This window comes from Phoca vitulina, unplaced genomic scaffold (genome assembly GCF_004348235.1).
Source record: "Phoca vitulina isolate PV1807 unplaced genomic scaffold, GSC_HSeal_1.0 scaffold10, whole genome shotgun sequence".
Classification (NCBI taxonomy): Eukaryota; Metazoa; Chordata; class Mammalia; order Carnivora; family Phocidae; genus Phoca; species Phoca vitulina.
Genome location: NW_022589713.1, coordinates 13957101 through 13983567, shown reverse-complemented (window position 1 = coordinate 13983567; position 26467 = coordinate 13957101). Strand labels below are relative to the sequence as shown.

The following is a 26467-nucleotide window of genomic DNA, read 5'->3' as shown; positions in this document are numbered from 1 at the left end:
AAAAACATCCAACACAATTGAAAATTTATGCATCAAGATTGATCCCCTCCTCTGGAATTGATCCTAGTCTTGGCCAATCTTTATTTATAAGCTAAAGAAACTGTGCCTTTTAATCCTCAAAATATACAGGAGCATTGCAGTCCCACAGAGTTTTCCTTTTTGCCTTATAATTTTTCTCAGTTTGCATAATCTTTATAGGCCTTAGCTCTGAAGTGTGTGTGCAGCTTCCCCATCACAAGACTTCAACCAGGGAGCAACTGACCTGGGGAAGCTGGACAGGGAAGTGCTGAATCAGCAAAGACCACATTCATAGTGGGTATGCTTGAGAAGGTATGGGGGTGGGGAGGTGCTGAAATCAGCAGAAAGTAGATGCCAAACAGCTTGATTTAAAATTAAAATGATGTGCTTTCAAACGGTGCATTCACCTTAAAAATGGTGCATTAAAAAACAACACTAAACTTCCTCCATCATGCCCACCTCAAACTACATCCCAGAGAGGAAATCCATGCCCATCAAGGGCAGATGTTTAGGAACCAGAGTAATATTTATAGCATGCCTAAAACTAAACATAACTTTTTCTCATTTATTTTGAAAAGGAACCCTCTAAAGTGGGTATCACTAATCCCTGTTTTATAGATTTTATAGATAAACAAAAATATGAGAAGTTAACTTGTCCAACGTCTCAATGCTAGAAGTGGCAGAGATAGGATTCAGCCTGTTTAGATGCAAAACCAAAATGGACTAAATACTTGTGTCTCCTCAAAATTCATATGTTAAGGGGCACCTGGGTGGTTCAGTTGTTAAGCGTCTGCCTTTGGCTCAGGTCATGATCCCAGGGTCCTGGGATGGAGCCCCACATCGGGCTCCCTGCTCGGCAGGAAGCCTGCTGCTACCTCTCCCACTCCCACTGCTTGTGCTCCTGTTCTCACTATCTCTCTGTCAAATAAATAAATAAAATCTTTAAAAAAAATTCGTATGTTGAAATTCAACCCCCAAGGTGTTGGTATTAGGAGGTGGAACCTTCAGGAGGTGATTAGGTCGAGAAGGTAGAACCCTTGTGAATGGGATTAATGCCCTTACAAAAGAGATACGAGAGAGTTCTCTGTTTCTACCATGTAAGGACACAGTGGGAAAACAGCCATCTATGACCCAAGAAGCCTGCCCTCACCAGACACAGAATCTGCTGTGGCTTAATCTTAGACTTTCCAACCTTTAGAACTGTGAGAAGTCATGTTTGTTGTTTAAATCAACCAGGCTATGGCATTTTTGCCCAAACAGACTAAGACAAAAATCTTAGGCACTTCCTTATCTCACCTTGAAGGCAATTAGAGTTTAAGCTGACAATATAAAGCTTGAATAATAGAATTTTAAGAGAGTCATCTTGTGGGAAAGGACTTTTTAGTGAGGTGAAAAATGAGGTATTTGGATATTTCCAATTCTCCTAAAAATGGAGTTATATAGCAATATATTCAGTGGTGTGCTGGTAAACCATCTCTATGGAGGGAAAAAAAAAAAAGCCCACAAGCCTTGATTTGACAATTTCTGTGGTGTAAATAAATACTCCTACCATGGTCCACTTCAACCTACTGTTCTAACAACTCGCTTACAAAATATCTGAATATTTAATAAATAATAAGCTCTCAAAGGCTAGGACAAGCCTACTCTAGTACTCCACTATGTCATTTTACTCCGACTATATGTTAACTCATTATTTGGGTACTGTTCTTTTTTTTTTTTATTAAAGATTTTATTTATTTAATTGATAGAGAGAGACACAGCGAGAGAGGAAACAAAAGCAGGGGGAGTGGGAGAGGGAGAAGAAGGCTTCCCGCTGAGCAGGGAGCCCGATGCGGGGCTCGATCCCAGGACCCTGGGATCATGACCTGAGCCGAAGGCAGACGCTTAACGACTGAGCCACCCAGGCACTCCTTGGGTACTGTTCTTGAGCACAAAATCTATATAAGGTTCCCAGCCTATGGGAAGTATAGAAGACCAGAATATGCAACCCCCTTCCTGCAATTAAAAAAAAAATTAAAAATTAAAAAAAAAACACTTTTTTTGGCTTAAGAATTATTTTAAGCTGATTATTTTGAGAAACAGGACCTGCTCTGAAGACAGACTAGAAGATATCCTTTTGTAAGGAAAATTTACGTTAAGGAAATCTCCATTTATAAGGCTGTCTCCTTCTCAGTACCAAGAAGAAAAGTATGACCCTAATTCATAAAAAACTTATCAATGGGGAAGGCATAGACTTAAATCTGCATAACAACCTTACTCTAGTTTACAGTAATTTTCCTGATCACGTTCCTAAAACTTGCCTTCCCCACACCCTTCTTTGTTTTAGCTGAAAATGGTATTTAAGCCTGAATTCTAATCCATCTTTTGACTAAGGTCCCTGACGTCAAGAACCTAGACATATAGAAAAAAATTTTTTTTCCTCCCCTACTAGTGTCAGTGTGTTGGCTACTGGGAGTTTCCTTCAGTGAAGGTCTTGTTGTTCTTGTTGCTAGGAGTATCAACCCCTTCAGGGATTATCAACACTGCAAAAAGCCACCTCACCCAAGGTCAGCCCTTTTTCAGAGTAGCCCACATTCAAAGACAGAATGATTTGGTATTTTAGAGGCCAGGCCATCTCAGAGCAACTAGGTATAAGGCTGACGAGCCATTCTAACTCCAGAACTTCCCAAGGAGTTAGCCAAAATTGTTGGGTTTGCATCACGGCTTAACTTCTCCCTTGGCCCACTCAGCCTTCTTTCCTCTTTCATTCATAAGGTGTTGAACTCAGGGACACTTAACCATCCCACTCACTAAACTCCACCTCAGAGTCTACTTCTTGGGAACCCAATATGCAACAGTCATAAATAAAGGTGAAGAGCATCTAAACTTGCAGGACATTTTTGCTCCACATACCCAAACCTGAGGCAGAACTCTGTAAATCAGTGTCCAGTTAGTTTTAAATCAGAAATGGATCTGAAAGGAGCAGCTGGGAGACCCTAATTCAACATAGGCTTAAATAGCAACAGGAGACAAGTCATTTAAATGCACAGCTTCCCCACCCTTCTTGATGGTTTCCACTCCTCCTGTGCTGATGGATGTGGATCCTAGCTTCAGACTGTATAAGCTACTAATGCGTACCTTCTTACTGACCTTAGGGGAAAATCAGGAAATACAGTGGGATGGAACCTTATATAACTACTCACTAGAGGCCAGCAATGATAAGTGTGCACTCTTGCCACAGTTTAATGTTTTAAAAGGAACAAAGCAAAGGGAGAAAGAACTGAAAGATCCATTTTATCTACTCGGACTAAAAGTCTGATGGGAAATCTCTCATTCTCCCTCCCTCCTGTTTGTTTTTCCTGTGCCCAGCCTCCTTTTCTCTCTCTCCCTCCATCCCAATTTGATTATTTGGAGATGAGACTTGTAGCAATTCAACTGTCTGAGTAGCAAACAACCAACCACAGAGTCCTGGTTCTTCACTCTGAGAGGAAATCTGTGCTAGATACTTGGGTGTAAAATGGCCAGCAAGTAAGACAGTGCAGGGTAGCAGTGAGAAGTAGCAACAGACAAGAGGAGAATGATACTTCATTATATCAACCATTCACTTACCAGCATCTACAAAGCATCTACCATGTGCCAGGCATCCCGCCTTGAGCTGGAAATACAATATAACCATAGACAGACTTGTCCCTGCCCTCCTGGAGTTTATAGTCTAGTGAGGAGATAGACATCAATGCAAACATTACAGATATAAATATTAACTTATAACTCAGTTAAGATACTAGTGAGAGAACAATAGGTGGAACTATGAAACAAAATAACTGGATACTGGTGTATAGCAGCATGGAATCACTTGGGGTGAGGACTAGTGTTTCCATAAAGCTAATCAACCCTTAAGAACATCCTTAATCTCAGGCCAAGAGCCCACATATATACTGGCACTGCTGAGACTTAGAATATGGTATTTAAGATTTCAGAAAACAGCAGAATTTTTAAAGAAAGATGTCTAAAACAGTTAAAATTAAAATAAAAGTTTAATAAAATATGACCTGCTCTATTGGTCTCTAAGTTGAGGTGTGCATATGCTAGGGAATGAACAAGATGATCCACCTGGGTGTGCAAAGAACTTTTAATATTTCATTTTTATCTCACCTTTTTAAAATTCTAACTTGCTTTATAATGTGCATAATATATTGGTATAGTAGTAACATTCACAATATATTTGTACTTGCATTTCATTTATAAGTAAATAGACATATATTAGTTACATACACTCAAGAGTGTTTTACTGATGGGGTATATAATCAAAAGTTTGGAAATCAGTGTTTTAAAGTACTTAGCAGTTTGCTGGTACATAATAATAATAATAAATATTTACCAAGAACTTACTATATGCCTGGCATATTAGCCTTTATATGAAATTTCATTTAGCCCTCATAATAATCTTTTTTTTAAAGATTTTATTTATTTACTTGAGAGAGAGAGAGAGAGAGAAACAGAGAGAGAGCAAGAGGGGTGGGGGAGAGGCAGAGGGAGAGGAGAAGCAGTCTACCTGCTGAGCAGGGCGCCCCACACAGGACTCGATCCCAGGACCTGAGATCATGACCTGAGCTGAACGCAGATGCTTAACCAACTGAGCCACCCAGGCGCCCCCATAATAATCTTTTGATGTTGGTATGAGTACTGCCTCACTTGATAAAACTAAGGCACTGAAGGTTAGTTCACATGCTGAAGATCACCCAGCAGATTAAAGGTAGACATGGGGTTTGAACCCAGGTATTCTGATCTTGTGCTGCCTTAAATATGCCTGACTACCACCACGTATGTGTTCAAAAGAATAATGTTTTGGGGTTTTGGGGGAAGGTTACTTAGGAGTATTATTTTGGGGATAACACATAATAAATACGTGGCTTATTAATAAGTACAGAAAACAGTATCAAATAATAAGGTATGAGTCATACTTTTTAAAGATCAGCCTCTCATGAAACACTTCATCATGATCTTGAACTGAGTAGGGTAGGGAAGTGGAGAGAGCAGCTTCAAAGACCTCAGATACCCACTACCCCCAAAACAGCTGTGAAAACCTGTCCTTTGATACCTAAGTGGGTGGCAACTACTCTGCATCACAAAGCACTGGTCTGTGGTGTGTTCTGCAATGCCGGCTCCCATAGTTCCTAAGAGATGTGTCTGTGCTACCACTGTCAGTCACTTCTGGGACTAGGCAAGTGGATGGTCCGATGGATGAAACCCTGGCTTTCTATACATGACCAAGGCTGCAAAGGCCCAAGAACCACCATCATGTTCTTGATGACCTAACACGGTCTAAGACCAGGCAATAGTCGGAAGGCAGGGGTGACTGGGATATGAGTGGGAATCCCAGTTGTTTCTGCCCATTGTGGTCTGAGATATTTTCTAGGGCTTGAAGCCAGAAATATGAGAAGCTATTCCCTTCTAGCCACTCCCCTCTTACCAAATTTTGTCATGTTAGAAAGAGGACTAATCCCAGTATTAAACATACTCAGACTCTGGTTCCATCACAGACCTGTACCTCTGAAACAAATAACATATTGTATGTTAAAAAAAGAAGAAGGAGAAGAAGAAGATAGCAGGAAGGGGAAAATGAAGGGGGGGGGAATCGGAGGGGGAGACGAACCATGAGAGACTATGGACTCTGAGAAACAAATTGAGGGTTCTAGAGGGGAGGGGGATGGGGGTATGGGTTAGCCTGGTGATGGGTATTAAAGAGGGCACGTACTGCATGGAGCACTGGGTGTTATATGCAAACAGTGAATCATGGAACCCTACATCAAAAACTAATGATGTAATGTATGGTGATTAACATAACATAATAAAATAAAATTTAAAAAAAAATACTCAGACACTTTCACATGACTCCTTTCTTTTCCCAACCAAGAGTGAGTGTGAGACTTTGTGCTCGAATCACATGGCACTCCAAGAGCCCTTTGTCACCAACAGCCTTTACATTATTTTGAGTAGCTAGGGTTTTTGTTAAGGGATAAAATTGGACAGCTAGTTGGAACACAATCCCTGCCCTCAAATAAATGTTCCAGTGGTTAGTTTCCTTAGAACTTAAGTCCTGAGTGATGATTTGCAAAAAAGAAAAAAGTCCTCTATCTAAAGAGCAGAAGAGTTTCTGAGTGCCGTGTCCATTAGCCCTGTATCCAAAGGTTAAGCTACATTCTAGGTGGCAAGGGCTTAACCCAAACTCTCCCAAATATTTATCTGGAATATATCTGGAAAGGGAATGCTGTCTATGGTAATTCTTTTTTTGTTTGTTTGTTTGAGACTGAACCTTTTATTTGCTAAATTGAGACTGTTCTGCAACTAAGCAATTTTCTACTGCCTAAGACTGTTCAGAAATATCATAGAGCCTGTTAGAGTTTTCATTCACTGGTAAGGGGAAAAACTTACCCCGGTGAGTATCTTTTAAAAAGACATTAGGAGACAAATATAAAGTTGCTTTTGGATTACATCCCATGATTTACATTCCATGATTATATTTCATTGTACAGTATAAGGAAAATGTTGCTCTTCAGTAAATATGGACTTTCTCGCATCACTGATTCTTAATTCCATATTGATATTTGCATGTATCACTTTTCTGCCTTTTATTTATTTATTTTTTAAATTTTATTTACCGGGCTAACCCATCCCCCCCCAAAACCCTCAGTTTGTTTCTCAGAGTCCATAGTCTCTCATGATTCGTTTCCCCCTCCGGTTTCCCCCGCTTCATTTTTCCCTTCCTACTATTTTCTTTCTTTCTTTTTTTTTTTTTTTAATGTATAATGTATTATTTGTTTCAGAGGTACAGGTCTGTGATTCATCAGTCTTACACAATTCACAACACACACCATAGCACATACCTTCCCCAATGTCCATCACCCAGCCACCCCATCCCTCCCACCCCCCACCACTCCAGCAACCCTCAGTTTGTTTCCTGACATTAAGAATTCCTCATATCAGTGAGATCATATGATACTTGTCTTTCTCTGATTGACTTATTTCGCTCAGCATAATACCCTCTAGTTCCATCCATGTTGTTGCAAATGGTAAAATTTCATTTTTTTGATGGCTGCATAATATTACATTGTATATATATACCACATCTTCTTTATCCATTCATCTGTTGATGGACATCTAGGCTCTTTCCATAGTTTGGCTATTGTGGACATTACTGCTATAAACATTGGGGTGCACGTACCCCTTCGGATCCCTACATTTGTATCTTGGGGGTAAATACCCAGTAGTGCAATTGCTGGGTCGTACGGTAGCTCTATTTTCAACTTTTTTGATTGGATTATTTGTTCTTTGGGTGTTGAGTTTGATACGTTCTTTTTAGATTTTGGATACTAGCCCTTTATCTGATATGTCATTCGCAAATATCTTCTCCCATTCTGTTGGGACGTCTGTCTTTTGGTTTTGTTGACTGTTTCCTTTGCTTTGCAAAAGCTTTTTATCTTGATGAAGTCCTAATAGTTCATTTTTGTCCTTGCTTCCCTTGCCTTTGGCGATGTGTCTAGGAAGAAGTTGCTGCGGCTGAGGTCGAAGAGGTTGCTGCCTGTGTTCTCCTTTAGGATGTTGATGGACTCCTGTCTCACATTTAGGTCTTTCATCCATTTTGAGTCTATTTTTGTGTATGGTGTAAGGAAATGGTCCAGTTTCATTCTTCTGCATGTGGCTGTCCAATTTTCCCAACACCATTTGTTGAAGAGACTGTCTTTTTTCCATTGGACATTCTTTCCTGCTTTGTCAAAGATTAGTTGACCATAGCGTTGAGGGTCCATTTCTGGGCTCTCTATTCTGTTCCATTGATCTATGTGTTTGTTTTTGTGCCAGTACCATACTGTCTGGATGATGACAGCTTTGTAATAGAGCTGGAAGTCTGGAATTGTGATGCCGCCAGCTTTGCTTTTCTTTTTCAACATACCTCTGGCTATTCGGGGTCTTTTCTGGTTCCATACAAATTTTAGGATTATTTGTTCCATTTCTTTGAAAAAAGTGGATGGTATTTTGATGGGGATTGCATTAAATGTGTAGATTGCTCTAGGTAGCATTGATATTTTCACAATATTTGTTCTTCCAATCCATGAGCATGGAATGTTTTTCCATTTCTTTGTGTCTTCCTCAATTTCTTTCATGAGTATTTTATAGTTTTCTGAGTACAGATTCTTTGCCTCTTTGGTTAGATTTATTCCTCAGTATCTTATGGTTTTGGGTGCAATTATAAATGGGATCGACTCCTTAATTTCTCTTTCTTCTGTCTTGTTGTTGGTGTATAGGAATGCCACTGATTTCTGTGCATTGAATTTATATCCTGCCACTTTACTGAATTCCTGTATGAGTTTTAGCAAAACCTCAATGAGATACCACCTTACACCAGTCTTTTGGGTTGTCCACATAAAGTATCACATCATCTGCAAAGAGTGAGAGTTTGACTTCTTCTTTGCCATATGGTAATTCTTAATCCTGCAGTTTGGGGTGCTCCCAGTTACAGTCAAACTTTAGTAAAATAGCTCCTTGGTGCTGGGCTGTGCATTCTGAAGGTAAGCCTGCAAAACAGGCTAGAACGTCAGGTAGAGCCTGCCAGGCTTCCTGTTAATTCTGCATTTTGTGCATTTTCACTCCCCATTCCAAGTCAATGTCTCCTCATCTCCTCCAACCTTATCTACCACAACAAATAGAATTTTTCCAGGATTTTTGGTATAGACAAAATGATCTTGAATATTGATGAAAAATATAGCAAAGATCTGGCAAGGGAAAAAATAACTTAGCAAAGCAAAGACATCTAATGTAATTTTTTTCCCCCTGCTTTGAAAATCCCTTCTTCCACATCTGCATGGCTCACTCCCAACTTCTTTCAGATCTCAGCTCCAACTTCACCTCCTCAGTGAGGCCTTTCCTGCAGAACACACCTAAATACACTTCACTCCTCATCCTCTCATTTTGCTAACTTTTCTTCACAGCACATGTCTCTACCTGACATTACATTATAAATGATTGTGCTAAACTGTCCCTTGTCTATCTCTACCCTAGAGTCTAAGCTGCATGAGAACAAGGACTTTGTTTTGTTCGCTACTGTCCCTGCAGCACCTAAAACAAGTGCATGGCATATGATGAATGTCCAATAAATAAATATTTGTTGAATGACTAAATGAATGAAGAAAATAAATTCAGTGACTAAATTACAACCAAATGGAACTAACCATCAGGGAAATGTAAATCAAAGCTACTTCCCACCTGTTAGAATGACTATTATCAAAAAAACAAGATATAAGTGTTGGCGAGGATGTGAAGAAAAAGGAATCCTCATGCACCGTTGGTGGGAATGTAAACTGGTACAGCCACTGTGGACAACAGTATAGAGGTTCCTCAAAAAACTAGAATTACCATATGATCCAATAATCCCACTTCTAGGTATATATTCAAGGAATTGAAATTAACATCTCCATAAGATATTTGCCCTTTCAAGCTCATTACAGCATTCTTTACAATATTATTATTTACAGTTATTTACATTATTTACAGTAGCCAAGATATGAAAACTAAGTGTCCATCAACGAATGCATGGATAAAGAAATGTGGTGCACACACACACACACACACACAGACATTATTCAGCCATAAAAAAGAAGGAAATCCTGTCAATTTTGACAACATGGATTGACCTTGAGGACACTATGCTAAGTGAAATAAGGTAAAAAAGACAAATACTGTAAGATCTTATTTATGCCAAATCTAAAAAAATGAACTCGGAAACAGAGAACAGACTGGTGGTTGCCAGAGGTGAGAGGTGAAGGGTGGGGGAAATGGGTGAACGCGGCCACAAGATACAAGCTGGCAGTTATAAGATAAATAAGTGCTGGGGATGGAAGGTAGGGATGGTGACAAGAGTTAATAATATCGTATTGTACATGTGAAAGTTGCTAAAAGTAGATCTGAAAAGTTTTTATCACAAGAAAAATATATAACTATGTGAGATAATGGATGGTAACTAAACTTATTGTGGTAATCATTTCCCAATACATACATCTATCAAATCATTATGTTGTATACCCTAAACTAATACAATCGTACATGTTGATTATATCTCAATAAAACTAGAAAAAATAAAAATTAAATAAATAAAAATACTTTCACAGGGGAAAAAAAGAGGCAAAAACAACCCAAATGGGATACTTAGAGTCTTGAGACATTTTTGAAATTATTTCTCAGGCCAACTTTTTGAAAAGAAAATTGGATAAGGGTGGAAAAAAACACCTAAGATGAAAAAAAAATGATAAGTTTCTTTAGCAACAATAGTAAGGTGTAGGATGAAAGTAGCTCAATCTATTCAAACAGCTTATCCCATTCACTGCCAAGTTTGAGATCCCCCAGGTCCATGTTGTATGATCCAAGATTTGTCACAATAGAGAAACATAGGTCATGAAACCCTGTTCTCTATAGAATGGAGGAATAATTGATAATATTCTACAAATGTTTCTCCAAACCCCAAGTGCTGATCTATTGTGATGGTTGCTTCTCCCAGTGTGCTGAGAACAATTTTGGAGGAGGTTTCTTTCCTGTCTTTTCTTACTCTTCTCAAAAGTGTCCTAGCATTAACTGGACATATTTATCTCATGGTCCAGTGACTCTGGTCAAGCTGTTCCTGTTACCAGAAGAGCTTTGCCCTCTGGCCTCTGAAACCAGAATAATCAAGCAAAGGGAAAGACTGGAAATAAAAAAATAGTTCACAAGTAAATATATAAGAATTAAGACTCTGAGCCACAAAAAGTCTAAATTACCATAGAAAAATTTGGACAGTGAGAATAAATTAAGACACTGAGGTTTTAATGCTGCAAATATAAGATTATTTATAAAAGTCACACGATTAGCTGTTGCTATAAAGACTTCCTTAAATTATCTCTAAAATATAAAGTATTACCAACACAATTGATAATAGCCTCAATGTGACCTATTTGCTGCCTAGCAATTCTCTTTATTGAAACAACAGACAGGACTGATTACTCAGCAGGGTAACTTACTCCAAAATAACTTCCCTGACCAAATGATAGTGTCAGTTGTCACACAGGAAGGAAGTGAAGATTTCGCAAAATTTTCACTGGGTAGTTTCCTTTGACTTTTCACATTACAGTCAACTGATTTATGAATGATAGGAAGTATAAATTTAACTGTGCTGACAACTCTTTGGAAGTGGACTAGATCTGCAAGACCTTTCCAGCCAAATGGGTGCTGACTCCTCCAACTCAATATTATAAAAACATAATGTGTTAAATCAATAATAAATTAGTGATGAGAATAAATTGATTTATTCATTCATCAATTTTAAACTAATTATGATTTTCCCCTAACCAGCTCCTTCCCCTAACTTCTAACTTCCCCATTTTTGCCCTACCACCTCTATGAACCCACATGGCCTGGTAGCAGAGTAAGCCATTATCCCTTCTCATGCCCACTAGGTCCAAATTCTACAGCATCTTCCTTCCTTACTTCTCTTCCATGTGCCCCTTGGTTACCATCCAAGCTTAGGCCTCATTTGTCTGCTTGCTTTCACTCTCTACCCTCTACACAAAAGGCAAACTATCCCTTTGCTTTTGTCAACACTGGCAAATAGAGTGTGCATTCAAGGCCTTCTGTAATCAAGCTTTGCCCTTATTTCTAGCCCTATATTTCATTGGTCTTCCATACTTCAAGAAATTGGAATTGTTTTTCTTTCTTGGAATATTCTCTACCCCTTTTTTCCACTTCCATATCACGTTTTTGCCTTTGCTTGTAAAGACTCCCGCCTCTACACATTATATATGTCATTACTACCAGAGTCATTCAACTATCTTTCTTTGAAATCTTTCCTATCACCCTAATAAAAAATAATATTGTCCTTCCTGAGTGCCTGTGGTACTTGGCTCCCTCCCTTAGTACCAGCTTTGTGGTGTATTTACTCATTTATTTATTTGTTGTGTTTTCCCCTGATCCATCATTAAACTCCTTGAGACAATTACTTTAGAACTGAAACTGATAGGACTCACTCACTTCATTTGTGTTGAAAGAATGAATGAATGAGTGATGGAGAAAGTTCTTATATCACCTGCTCTTCAAAAGCAGTTTTAAACTTTCCACTGATATGAAATTCAGAAATTCTTAGTATTTTGGTGTTCTTAGATATTACATAACAAATTAATGTGAAGCCATTATGTAACAGAATACAGGCCCCACTCAGCTAAAACGAGTTAAACATATCTTGGGTCCGCAGAACAATTGATGGTGTTGGAAACATTAACTAGATAAATACAAAGCAATATAATCTAGTTTCATTTTCCCAGAAGGTTGTTTTGAGATCATCAGTTGCTCATAATGTATAGGAAAATATTATTTTCATAAATCTTTAAGTGAAAATGTTTTGTTTCTTTTCTACACTTCTATATGTATTGAGCATGACTGAAACAAGCTCGGCATATGGTATTTTATAGTCCTCACAATCTATGTGATATAATTTAGAACTGAATTATATACAGGTATATATTATATATTGATCTTTTCTCCCCAACAAATGTTAAATGAATGAAAAAAACCCACACATTGCCTTAATCCCTGGCATCTGTGAAGCCCTTACACATTATCTTGTAGCGGCAATGATAGCACTGGTGTTCGAGGTGGTGCGGTGGTGATGGTACTGGTGGTGGTAGAAGGGGCAGCGGTAATAATAGCAGAGACAGTAACAGCAGTGCGATGTGAAAGATCTCATGGGAGCCAGACTCATGAGATACGTCAGCTCATTTAAATATTAAAAAAACCCTACAAAATAGCTCTAATCTCTCCACTTTACAAATAAGAAAGTTGGAGTTTTTTTCCCATTTCACCGTGTTACCTCCTTATAAGCCATCCAATGAATGAACCCTTTTTTGGAATCCTTTTGCATCTGACCTAGATTGGTTGAATAATTGATTGATATGAATAGTTGAGTGCACTGGAGAACTCCTAGTAAAAAAGAAAAACTATGGGGTTTTTGTTATTTTCGCAGACTAGGTACCCCACCCCCAAACGACATATAAGAAACAAATGTGCATTAAACTATACTCTGGCCATTTATAACAAGATCCTTTCCACTTAAAGTCATCTAATATGGTTAAGTGTACCAGTGGATGCCTCTTTCTCCATCAGCAATGAGGGAAGGATTTACTCTGGGTACTGAGTTGTCTATTGCCAACCTTGGATGCCTGGAGAGGCAAATGCTAAGTATGACAAATGAGTCACATGATTTAGACATTAATCTAGAAAATACTTGAGCCATTCATTCTATGTATAGAATTCATAATCTACCAAATGAAAAAACCAAGAAGCCCCCAGCAACTTGGACATTTTCTCTAACTCTTGCCTTAGTTTTTCAAAAGCAAACACTGGAGTTTGGCTGCTGGTAAAGGAATCAATATGTCAATAACATAGTAACAAAATTTCTGATCAGTTACTGGCAATCCTGCTAGAAAAAAAATTGCTATAGTAGCAGAGATCATTATCAGCATCTTTGGGGGTCAACCTGTTTGGTGAAATAGTGTTGTTTAGAAATGCAGATAAAAATAGGTAAGAAAGTGAGGAGGTAAATAAATACCTTTTTTAAAATAAATAATTTATGTCCAGGTGCTAACCAGAAGTAAAACTGAAAAGTATGTTTTAATTAAAATCCTATGCTGCCAACAAAGTCATTTAAAAATTACTTATTTCAAGATAGATAATTTTCTATTATCCATGTGAACAGAAAGAATCATGTGGAAGAAATCATCCAAAACAGCAGAAGATCTAGCAGTTGCTCCTATTTATTTCAGAAATACATTATTTAATTTGCTTTTTGCATGTTTCAATTCACTTTCCTAAGTCTGACTTAGGCTAATATTATAATTAGTTTGACTTTCCTGAGCCCTCATCAAGTTCTATGAGGAAGTTAATCTAGAAATGTGCTAGTGGACGATAATGTGAAAAAAAAATGATTAAAAATTATCTATCTTGAATGAGGAAAAATGATAGACCAAGTATCTCCCCTCCTATCCCAAAACTCTCAAAATGGAAACAAATGTCTATATATTAAAAGAAAACTAAATCTGTATGAGTGAAAGTGCTAAAACAAACTTCACTAATAGCAAGGAAGCTCTCAGGTCTGACTCAAAATGTTATGGAATGAGTCACTGGTTCTTAGCATGTACTTGTATTGTTAAACACAAATTCACTTATTCCTTCTTCCAAGGACTGATCCAGAATGCATAACACAGTACAAGATGTAATCTTGGGGCACCTGGGTGGCCCAGTTAGTTAAGTGCTGGACTCTCTTGGTTTTGGCTCAAGTCCTGATCTCAGAGTGGTGGGATCCAGCTCCCCCACCCCTTCACCCAGCAGGCTTGTGCTCAGCATGGAGTCTGCTTAAGACTCTCTCTCCCTCAGGATGCCTGGGTGGCTCAGTCAGTTAGGCATCTGCTTTCGGTTCAGGTCATGATCCCAGAGTCCTGGGATTGAGTCCCGCATCGGGATCCTTGCTCAGCAGGGAGCCTGCTTCTCCCTCTGCCTGCTCCTCCCATTTGGGCTCTCTCTCTCTCTTTCTGTCTCTCTGAAAAATAAATAAAAATCTTAAAAAAAAAAAAAAGACTCTCTCTCCCTCTCCCTTTGCCCTGCCCCCTTCTCTCTAAAATAAATAAATCTAAAAAAAAAAAGAGGTAATCTTATCTATTTTCTGACCCAGAGTCCTGAGAGCAGAAGGAAACTTCCTTCCAATAACCAAAACAGTTCACAAATTTGCAAAAATAAAACCATTTTTAAAAGATGGGTCATTGGGACGCCTGGGTGGCTCAGATGGTTAAGCGTCTATCTTCGGCTCAGGTCATGATCTCCAGGTCCTGGGATCGAGTCCCATGTCGGGCTCTCAGCTCAGCAGGGGGTCTGCTTCTCCCTCTCCCTCTGGCTCTCCCCCTGCTTGTGCTCTCTCTCTCTCTCAAATGAATAAATAAAATCTTTAAAAAAATAAAATAAAAGATGGGTCACTTCACAATTTTTCTGTTTCCTACCTAAGATTTCCAAACTAAACTGGTGGAGTGAAGATCTCTTGAGATTGACTGTGTGTCAGTATATTTATAAACAGCCAAGTGGTCAGTGTTTTGTGTTGGCAGCCAAAAGCCAGTCATCCTAAATCAAGGTTTACAGGTGCAAATTTTTTCACTCCCCTGTATATTCCTTTTGACTTAAGGGAGATTTGATCTGAGTAGCCAGCTGGCAATATACACAATGACACTTAGAACACATGTGTAAACTTGAAACAAGTAGGGGCACTTGGATGGCTCAGTTGGTTTAAGCATCTGACTCTTGATTTCGGCTCAGGTCATAATCTCAGGATCCTGAGATTGAGCCCCAAATCAGGCTCCATCCTGGGCACAGAGTCTGCGTAAGATTCTCTCTCCCTCTCTCCTTCTCCCTCTGCTCTCCCTCCCTCACTCTCTTAAAAAAGAAAAAAAAAAACTTGAAACAAGTATCATGAAAGGCAGAGTCAGAAGAATTACTATCTTTTTATCGAATGTATCTGTCATTTGCAAAACAATTACATTAAGTATACCCCCTTAGTCAACTAAATTGTTCCAATAGTGTGGTGTTTAAAAAGGACATATACATGTGTGTTAATATATTGCATATGATGGCTCAATTATTTAAACAAAAATATATGATCAGATGGAATCCTTACCTTTTCAAGTATTGCATTGCCTTGGTGAGGATTGATGTTATGCTGGCTTATTTCTCTCTTGTATTTATATTCATAAACTTGGTCAGTGATATTAATCAGCAGAGTTGATGGACTGAAGGCCAGTTTTCCACAATCATACACAGTTCCACTTTCAATATCTGTTGGTGCTGTAGCATACCGTAAGATTAATCCCATTATGAGGCCTAGAATAAAGAATAAACAATTGCATTGGAGGAACTGAATCTAAAATGTTCACTACTGGATGCTTTTAAATATATGATTTTGAACTTACAGAAGTGGCAAGAGAAAAGATTATATCATTACCTGGCTTAGAAAATTGTTCACTCTTCTATAGATACCAGTTCAATAGATTGCATTAAGATATTTGTGGTGTGGACACTATTGCTTGAATATCCAGCATATATTCCCCTGTTTTTCCTTCCTAATGGAGCCACAAATTTTGGAGAGAAAAGCTACCCACTTCTTTTTTTTTTTAACAGTTTTTTTATTTTGTTATGTTAATCACCATACATTACATCATTAGTTTTTGATGTAGTGTTCCACTTCTATCCAACCAAATGCTTCAAGAAAACCTTTGCTCTTTAACAGATACTGAGTAACCTAATCAGTCAGTGGATTAAATTTCCCAAAAAGTTTTTGGTCCACAAGTCAGCACATATCTAAAAGAGTGCCATCAAACTAAAAGGAGGCACTTATAGTCCATGGTTGGGAGAGAGATGTTCTTTCTTTTCTCCTTTGGGACGTGAAAAGGCAATTTGTTTCCCCATTTTTTTGCTGGCAGATATTTTGTGACCTTGAGGGGACCCAGTCCAAGGGCATGGTCAATATACTGAGAATCTTAGGACCAAGATACAGACAGAACCTAGGTCCTGATGACTTCACCGAACCACTGGATCACCCTATTCAGGAGATACCCTACTTCTAGACTTCTCGCTATGTGATACAATACATTCTTTAATTTTTCAAACAACTTTGAATCAAGTTTCTGTTTACCTGCAGCAAATGCTTTCTAAAGATACAACATTCCTTTCAGTGAAGAGTTGAACCCAAGTAACAATCCTTGACTTTTAAGTTTACATACTTACATGTTACGATGCTCATGGTAATCTGGACTGTAAACTCTCCTAGTATTATGGATTTATTAATAAATAGCAAAGAAACTTTAGAGGCCTGATGTATGTGTTTTAAGATAAATCCACAATCCACTATTTAAAACATCAAATGTTGGAAGGTTTTACCACTCTTGTGAATCCAGTCACCTAATAGCCTTTCATTTACTTAATAATTTGTTGGGTGCCTATTTTGTACAAGACATTTTTAGACTTAAAAATGCAACCCCAGTCCTATAGGAGCTCAAGTTTGTAAAACACAAACCCTTAAGCAAACAATTATAATACAATGTGACATGTGCTATGACAGCGGGTAAGCCCTCTGTTATATGAGTATAGAGAGAAAACACTCCAAAGCCCTTTGAATGATGCAAAGCTTTAGAGGAATCTTAAAAGGTCATATAAGATTTATCCAGATAAGCTGAATCAGGGAATAAGTTGGGATCCAGGTTGCACATGTGGGTGGCAGTACGTAACAGCAGAGACAGCTAAAAGATCCCCAGGATTTATGTTCACCAATGTGTAGCACAGTTGTCAGGAAAGTGGATGCTCAGTCAGAGATTGTTTCCTGACTCGTGTCTGGTTAAGTTCTCCCCAATGGAATATAAGCAAAAGTGTTATGTGCCACTTCTGGAACACAGCTTTGAATAAGTAGGTGAGTTTTCCCCTTCTCCTTCCCCATCTATCAGATAGATGGGGAGGAAACAAAGGCCCTATAAGTAAACAGAGTCACTAGACTGAAGGAGCCTTGGTCCCTGAGATACCAGGTGGGGGGAAAGCCTCTGCCAACCAGGAATACCTACATTGGACTATTATGTGAGTGAAAAGTTAACTTCTGCTGTGTTGTCACTGAAATTGTAGTGTTAATGTGTTAACCATCACCAGGATAACCTACTGGAGATTATGTATAAATACAGAAGGACTTAAGAAACCTGGTGGATTTAGAGAGTCAGTAGTGGTGTGAGAAGAGAATAAATGGGAGAGAGAAAAATGATAGAGAGAAAAAGAGAGGGGTTGAGAACTCTAGACTACAGGCCAGAGGCAGAGACCAAGTCATAAGGTAAGTTCCTTGGTCATGCTAAAAAGTTTTTATTTTTAACTCAGTGGTAATGTAGAACTATTGAAATATTTCAGGTAGGAGAGTAAAACAATAAAATGTTTATGTAAGTGCTATCACTTTGGCAATAATGTAGAGACCTAAAGAGAATGATGGGTGAGAATAAAAACAGATTTTCTTTCAAGAATATTTTTACCTCATTCCAGCTTCAGTATTTGGCCCACTCCTCCATCATAGTGAGAAATACTGTATCCTAACCTTTGTTAGCAAGAGAAAATAAGTGATGGATACATAACCACCATGAGCGCTTGATCCACCATAGAACAGTGGGCAGACTTTCATGTGCCATATCAAACGATTACAATAAAACTAGTCAGGAAAGAGAAGGGAAAACACATTATCTACACTGCAAGTGGTTTAGGGTGCCTGTGAAGAACATCACTTTGCCAAGACTCTTTGTCTAAGAAGGATTCATTTTCTAAGTTATTTGGCAGGTACCATAAGTGATTCTATGACCTGTGTTTTCTATTCAAGTGGGATATAAATAAAGGAAGTCCAAGACACTATCTGCGTGGGGCCTGAATAGAGAGAACCTATATTAATACTGTTCAAAATTCTCAGAAGGTGAGCCGCTTATTTTTGCAATATGCTTTCAGTGCAACAGCAAGTAAATATGAAGTGTCCACTGTTTTTTCCCAAGCAGGGAACTCAATTATTTGTCATAATGAGTGCCTTATCCCTGGGCCCCTGTGGTTAAAATCATATAAGGCCTCAAAACCTAAATGGCCCTGCCTGGACCTTTGTATCAGCTCTGGTGCCAGCTCTCAACAAGAGGTACGCTGGAGTAAATGGAGTAAGCTGCTTGCCACCAGGGCGGACCAGATGTAATGGTCATGACAAGGCATCTCTCAGACGGATCTCCCCCTGTGAGGACTGCAGCTGACCGATGGTCTCAGCTACTGTGCCCCAGAGTCCATGACCATATTCACTGAGGCCAGCCGATGACTGAGTTCAGTAGGGGTACTGAGGCAGGGAGGTGGGGCTGCTCTGAAGGGTCACCATGGCTTAAGGGTGTCCTTTCAGCCTTGCTAAACCTTTCTTAGAATTGTGCCATAACCTAAACCTTTTCCTCCTCAGCCTTCCCCTCACTCCTCCCTCCACAGGGGCTACAGCTGCACCAAGGTCTGACAGCTGTCCCAGCAGCCAACCTCTCTCTCCCATTTTCCCTCAAAAATGTTTCCCCAAGAAATCTTTCACACGACTAATCTCTTCCCAGTGTCCGCTTCCCAGAGCACCCAAATTAACACACTTGACAAAAGGCTCTAGTCCTGCTTCTCCTCACCCCAAGTCTCGAGAGGAAGCAACATCTTGACACAATGTGAAGGCCAGTGGGGAAACAGCAACTGCACAGCGCACTCAGCTGACAAACACATATGCCCATTTGAGTGCCCCCACTGCAGGAGCAGTGGCTGGAAAGATCCTTAATGCCTGAGGCCAGACACCCACCCACAGAATCTGACAATGCTTCTGACAGCCAAATGTCCCCTCGGCACTTTAGCCATATGTTGAAACGAATATGGAGTGTTGAATTAATGCCACTCCAGCACAATGTTGTTTGAAAGCAGGGACAGATAAAGAAGGATTGCTAGTAGGAAAAAAAAAAATGCTATTGGAAAGGGTTGTTTGTACACCCCCACAAAGGTATAGGATAAAGAAAGCACCAACCACCTGTGCACAGAAGGAAAGAAGAGACTGGCTGCCACAGTTTATGGACACAAACCACCATTCTCATTGTTAAGCCACAAGCCCTGGCCTTACTTTCAAAGGAGAAAAAGAGGCAGCTTGTCCAGGCAAAGCAATACCATGCAAAGGCCTTGTTCTAGATTATATTCTCACAAGCTGACACTTCCCTGAGCTCTGCCCCCTATCCACCTGGTGGCATCACCTTCTCCAAGCAAAAACTCTAGTCCAGATGCATCCCTGCCCCTACGTGTCTGGGCATTTGGGCAACTAGGAGGGCAGTAGTATAGACATGCTGTTTCGTGAACCTTGACCTCTCCCCAACAGCATACAAGCCCCAGGATAGAGCTTGGACAATATACTTCATTCCTAAACCACTCATAGTCCTACAAATTCCATTTCAAGTTCCACCTGTGGGGGGGCCCATGCTCTGATGCAGCCTGTGCTCAATGAATTCCTTCATCTTCGAGTTCTAACAGCACTCACAGTTTAAACCACACCCTTTATGGCCCAATTTTATAAAGGCTTACATTGTTCAACATTGCTTTGCAGACCTTGGCTTTGTCTCCCTCATTAGACAATGAAACTGTTTAGGACAGAGACTCTGTGCTATTCTTCATCTCTTTTTCCTTCAGAAAAGCTACACTTTAGGCAGAATTGTAACCCAACTTTGTCTAAGTCCACAAACTCCCTTGGAATCAAGAAGAAAAGATCCTCCAACTTCATGTAGTTGGTCAGTGACCAACATTTTAAAATGTCACATGTAAGGAACATCATACCGAATGCTGTGATGTTCCTGTTCTTGCAGAGCTTGCAATGTAACACCCATAGCAGACGCCTGATGGGCAACTGACACGATCATGTTTGTAGGAGAAGAAAGGAGGGAAGAAGGAAGGAAGAAAAAGCCTCATGGGCACTCAAAATGAGAAACATTTAGAAATATGAGCCTTGTCTTTCTGGACTGGCTTTCACTTCATTCTCCCCATTGAAAATATAAAAAAACTCCCCTCCCTCCCTCATTCTGCTTTCATGTCACAGACACACAAGGCATTGCTCTAAGACTTGGGAGAATTATAAAAATGAATAAAATACGGCCTTAACCCTAAAAGATTAAAATATTTTAATCCTACCAGGCCTTTTCCTCTTGCCCAATCTGTGATCCTGATTTCCAGTAAGAATAAGGTACGAGTATTTCCTAAGTCTCTTCTATTAAGCCTGCGTTTTATAACCAATCCTCCTGCATCTTATTGACAGTCGTTTTACATGATGCTGAAGCATTTTCCTAAAGGGACTTTTCTTAGAGGAATATGGATGGGGATTTACTTTTATATATGATGATTATATTTATATATAATGAAACAGATCACAGAACGGCTTTGAAAACACAAAGTGTCAAAATCTCTCTGGCTATGTTTAGACCTAGGCTGTGTTCATACATTTACACACACTGCCACACTGCATGGCACACCCCAGCAGGCTCCCTTTACATTCTTTTTCTGTAGAAATGGTAGTCCCCTGGAGTCATACAATGCAACAAGACCATCTAGACACATGTATCTAATCAGACTAGTCCATGGGTATATACTTAAATGCTCCATGATACTGAAGAGAATTTAGAAGTCTAAAGCAGACGTATGTAGTTAATATGTGAAGACTGAAGAAGAAATGAATAATCTAGATAAATGAAGCATTGCCCCTTACTAAAACAAGAAGATAAATCCTTAAACTATATATTATATATCAACTTGATTAGTGTATCAGACACTGTTGATTGCCAACCTAGCATCCCTCCCCAGCCCCTCACTTTTTCCCAACAAAGCCCTGATTTGTTCAGCTATCCACCCCTCCTCACACAGCTATGTACTGAGGGTAAGCTGACTTCTCCCTCAGCTCCAACAGTGTTCCCATTTCCCTTGCTGGCAATTGGTACTAGAATGGCATGTGACTCTATTCCGGTCAATAAAAACTGAAGGGAAGCTGGTTAGGGAGCTTCTTAGAAAAGCTTTGATATCCTAAGACAGAGAGAGAGGAGCGATAAGCTCTCTTCTTCCTCAGGATATTATTGGGCCTGGTTAGGATGCCAGGAAATTCCATACACACCTTAGTCTTCACCTGATGTTAAAGTCAGCATTGGGAATAGCAGAGCAAAGAAAAGGAAAGGACCTGGTTCCTTGATGACAGTAATGGGCTGCTGAATCAACCAGCCCTGAAGACTATTCTTCTCTGGAGTTCTATTTATGGGAGATAATAAATGTCTTTATTGCTTAAGTCTGGTTCAGTCAAGGTTTCTGTTATTAGCAACTGAATGCATCCTAACAGATATAAACTATTTTTTTAAACAAGTAAATGTATAAAGTCCTAAGGAACCCTAAAGGAAAGACCAACTAAAACTCCACCCCCCCAGTGTTAGGGAAGGCCTCACACAGGAGGTTCTTAAGGATGTGTAGGAATTCTCTAGGTAGAGTAGAGGGCAAGGACTTTCTAGAAAGAAGTATTCAGAAATCAATGAGCATGGTGCTAATCAGGCACATCAAGCAGTTTAGGATGGCAGACTAGGGCAGCTGAGATCAAAGGCCCCAGCACAGCTGAAAAACAGAAAGGGTGTTCAAGAGGGAGAGATAGTTGGCAAGAAGGTCTTGAGAAAGAATGGTGGGAACTTCTTGTTGGGAGAAAGACTTGCTGTGGTTTTCAGCTAAGGAAACAGCACTGGGAGACAATTATCTGAAGGGAGAAATGAGAATTAAGATATGGAGAGGACATGGAAAGGAAGTTAACATTATAATTTGTCTATATTTACATGAGAAAGAATCTAGCAAAGGAATCTGAGTACAGGAATTTTAAGATGACAGTAATAAAATTAAGCCAAGGAAGAGCATCGTTTCCCATTATTAGGACTTTTTACAAAGTGGGAGACTCTTTAAAGCAGAGAATCTAAGACAGTATTTCAGTCACCCAGATTCAAAAAATACAAACTGGGGATTCAAAAATGTGGAAATAAAGAAGGAAAGGGTGTGACAAATATTTTAAGGAAGCCAATGGGGGACAACAATGAACTGTCTGCAAATTAGTATTCACAAATATTGGACTTTAAGTGTTATCTCCACAATTGTTCCCTTTTTACTTGATAGTTATCTGCCTCCCCCATCATATCAAAATCTTTATCAGAACAAAGATTTAGAGAGATGATATGGGTGTGAATTTCAAATGCTAAATGCATTTCCTAACGTTTTCCTGTTAGCACTTTAGTTTTACCCTGAGATTAATCACAGACACAACCGAAAGTAAAAATATACAATGCTCTCTGATTATTTAAGGATTTCATTCCTTCTCTGCCCTCCCACCAATCTTCTAAATTCAAAGGATGAAAGGAAAGTGTGGGTGTTGCTAAAAAGGACACAGTTTATTGCTTTGTGCTGGCTCATTATCAACTTGCTTTGGTGTAGAAAAAAATCCTATAAGGGTTTCAGAATAGGTCTGGGGCACCTGCCAGTAAGAGTATCCCATGATGTCCCAAGGTGGAAAGGGGCCCATGAACCTGTCCCACCTTAGGATGCCTCATTCAAAGTTCTATGTTCTCACAGGTTAGAGTTATGTGGGAAATGACAGAAAGACCCAACCATCAGGTCTTCTATCATGGTAGGGTGTCCAATGTTTTTCTCCATCCTTGATGTATACTAAACAACACACATAGGCACACACACACACACACAGCACACACACAAACACACACAGACATACACACAGCACACATTTCACAGCACTCTGGGGTTCCTATCTATAATCTATAGGATTATAGATAACTTTTCTCTAGAAACTATCTCAGCCACCAGCTTATATGTAGCTAACACCCTTCCTTGCAATCATCTCAGGAAGTTTACAGAAGAAATATATAGAGATATCTAACTAGCCACATACTGACTAAAACAAAATGATTTATTTTATAATGTTTACACAAAACAATCAATTTTTTTCCTCAAACCAGAGGGGGAAATATTACAAAGTAATATAAATAGTAAAAGAGCAGAGGGGGGTAGGGAACTCTCTAATAAGTAGAGATTTTCTCCCAACCCCCCTTTCATCTCAGGAAGGTAATGGAGAAAGAGAAGATAGAAGAAAGTAAAGGAGACAAAACTAGGAACTGCCACGTTCAACTTTATTTTCCTAGTGAATTATTTCTCAAACTTTAGTGCATTAGAAATCTCTGGAAGGTTTGTTAAACACAGATTGCTGCACTCTGCCCCAAGTTTCCTACTCAGTTGGCTGGGTTAAGGCCCACATACTTGCATTTCTAAAAAGTTCTCAGGTGATGCTGATGCCATGAGAAGCACTGTCCTATAAGACAACAAGTAGTTCCTACCAGTACAAGTGCCATCGCAGTCACAGAACTCTGTCAGAGTCCATGCCACCAGACTCACGCACACAGGTTTCAAACAGCATGGAGAGCCCAGAGGCATAATTAAAGATTCTACCTTCAGTCCCTTCCAAAATTTCAACTCAATTAAACTAACACCTGATGAAAGCCTATTTTGCATGATTCACAAGAATAAGGCATTTACAGTAACTTCCCCACCCATTCTGACAGCCACAGACATTCAAAACCAGAGTGACCGTGGACTTGCAACACTGTTTTCCACTGTTTTCCCTGATGCTGGGGCAGGTGTTTCCAGGGCAGCCTCATCCCTCTCTCTGGGACATTTTAACCCAGCTTCTTGGCATGGACGTACTTTTGCAATATTGCTCCCACTGTATTTCCCACACTGGGTTTTTTGCTATGATAGGATAATATTTCTGAGGCCTTAAGATAAAAGAAAAACTTTACCACTTGCCTCCTTTCCCCACCCCTGACTACACATCAGCAGCAGACTTTGGTGAGAGGACAAAATTTGAGAGCCTGAGTTTTCAAAATTTTCTTCTTGCCAATTATTCTGTGAAGCCTTGGCCAAAGTTGCAAATTTTCTGAGCTTCTTTGTCCTTATATGCGAACTGAAGATCATTGTATTTTGCATGGATGTGGTAAGGATTAGCAATAATATTTATAGTTAGATATCTCAGTCTCTATCTTTCTTCTGTAAACTTCCTAAGATACTATCACCTGGCACAGAGTAGACATTTATTAAATAATAGCAACTCTCCTATGGCTAGGTGTGTGAAAGGACATGGGTTTTACGGTCCTGGGCTTGAAGCTCAGCCCTGTTACCAGCAAGTCATTTCATGTCTCTGAGGGTTGGTTTCCTCTTCTGTAACATGAAAATGATACCTCCTCCCCAACATATACATGCACACACAAATACACCCAGGTTTGTGATACCCAGCGGTCACATGGAGCCAGACCTACCAAGGTTTGACTCCCAGCTGTGGCATTTTGTAGATCTGTGACCTTAAGGAGGTTACTTGATTTTTGGTGCCTCAGTTTCCCCATCTAAAAAAAGGTTGTTGTGAGGATTAAATGAGTGAACATACGTAAAGCCCTTTTGACAAAATAGTTCACATTGTAAACACTACTTGTGTTAGCTATTTTTACTATTATATTTTAACATAATAGATGTTTCACAAATGTTAATTCTTTATATCACCGGTTTCCTAACCATATAATTTTAATCCAATTTAGACTATATATAATGTCTCCATAAACAGTTTGAATCACAGATTCATTTTCTTGATGTGTACACTTCTTACTTAGCCTTTAATACCCTGAGAGAGGATCTTCTGAGGCACCACAGTAGCTTGCACTCAGGGCTTCCTCTGAAGCTCCTTAGAGATTCAGAAGCACAACAAAATGTATAGGAGGTTATTTTCTTAAAATCAACTTTTGAAAACCTACAGAGAGCAGTATGTCTTGAATTTTTTTACTTTTTCAACATTTATTTGGCTAACACTTTACAGCACAGAAAACCTTGCCCTGATCTCTGAGGCTCCTTAAAATCAACCCTTTTATACTAAAGGGAGAGCAAGTTCAGTTCACTGGGCTCTTAACCCCAATTGCCTTTCCTGCAGATCCCTTCAAATTAAACCAGAAGCACTCTGATTTTCACATGAATGCATCCATAAACCCCTGCATCCTCAACCTGCCCTCTCTGTTCTGATGGTATAACTCGTTCTCCTTACCTTTCTGACAGGAATTCAACAAGACTTACCGAGTACTCACTACAAAATCAGAGCAGAACTGGAAGCACTAAGAGTGGTGAAATAACACTAACTAAAATCCTGTCTGGGAGTGTTCTGGAAAGAAAGTTACTGGTTTGGGTTGCAGTGGCTGAGAGATGCCTGATGGCTGAAGTTAGTCTTGGCCTAAATTTTGAAAGACTTTTGCAGCTAGAAGGGTGCTTTCATTTCTTCGTCATTTTACAGATGAGACAAGTAAATGAGTGAGATTAAGTCACTCGCCCAAAGTAACGCATCTAGCTACTGAAAAAACAGAAAGTCATCAGGATCAAAAACCCAAATCCCCAAAAGAGCATCCAGTGCTTTCTCTGTAAAGCACACTACGTTTGAGTAAGTACAAAGCCTCAGAAGGGCCTTCCAGTCAGGGGGAGGAGCACAAAGTGGTAATAAACATCTTTTCTAGGCCTGGCAGCCAAGAAGGCAGTGCGGGACTGGAGCAGAGCAACATGGATCAGGAGGGTGGAGCCACACCTCGTTCAGCAGCACAATTTTATCCTGAGGAACCTCCAAGCAGTGCTAGGATGAAATTAATGTCCTATGATTTTTCAAGAGAGAGCTTTTAAAACCTTAGTGATTCATCACGTGTCAATGTTACCTATAAATTTCAAAAAACATGCTACTGAGTGAATTACTTGATCCTATTATCTTGCT

At 39.5% G+C, this 26467-nt stretch overlaps 1 protein-coding gene across 5 annotated transcripts in view; it reads right to left on the bottom strand.

The window, feature by feature from the left end:
- SLC9A9 (solute carrier family 9 member A9) overlaps positions 1-26467 on the bottom strand; it is a 678420-nt gene that overhangs the window by 519819 nt on the left and 132134 nt on the right. For all 5 annotated transcript variants that reach the window (XM_032408521.1, XM_032408519.1, XM_032408520.1 and 2 more), the window contains one exon: positions 15728-15930. In XM_032408521.1, coding sequence (XP_032264412.1) covers positions 15728-15922 — 195 coding nt within the window. In that variant the 5' untranslated portion in view covers positions 15923-15930. The remainder of the gene's footprint in view (positions 1-15727; positions 15931-26467) is intronic.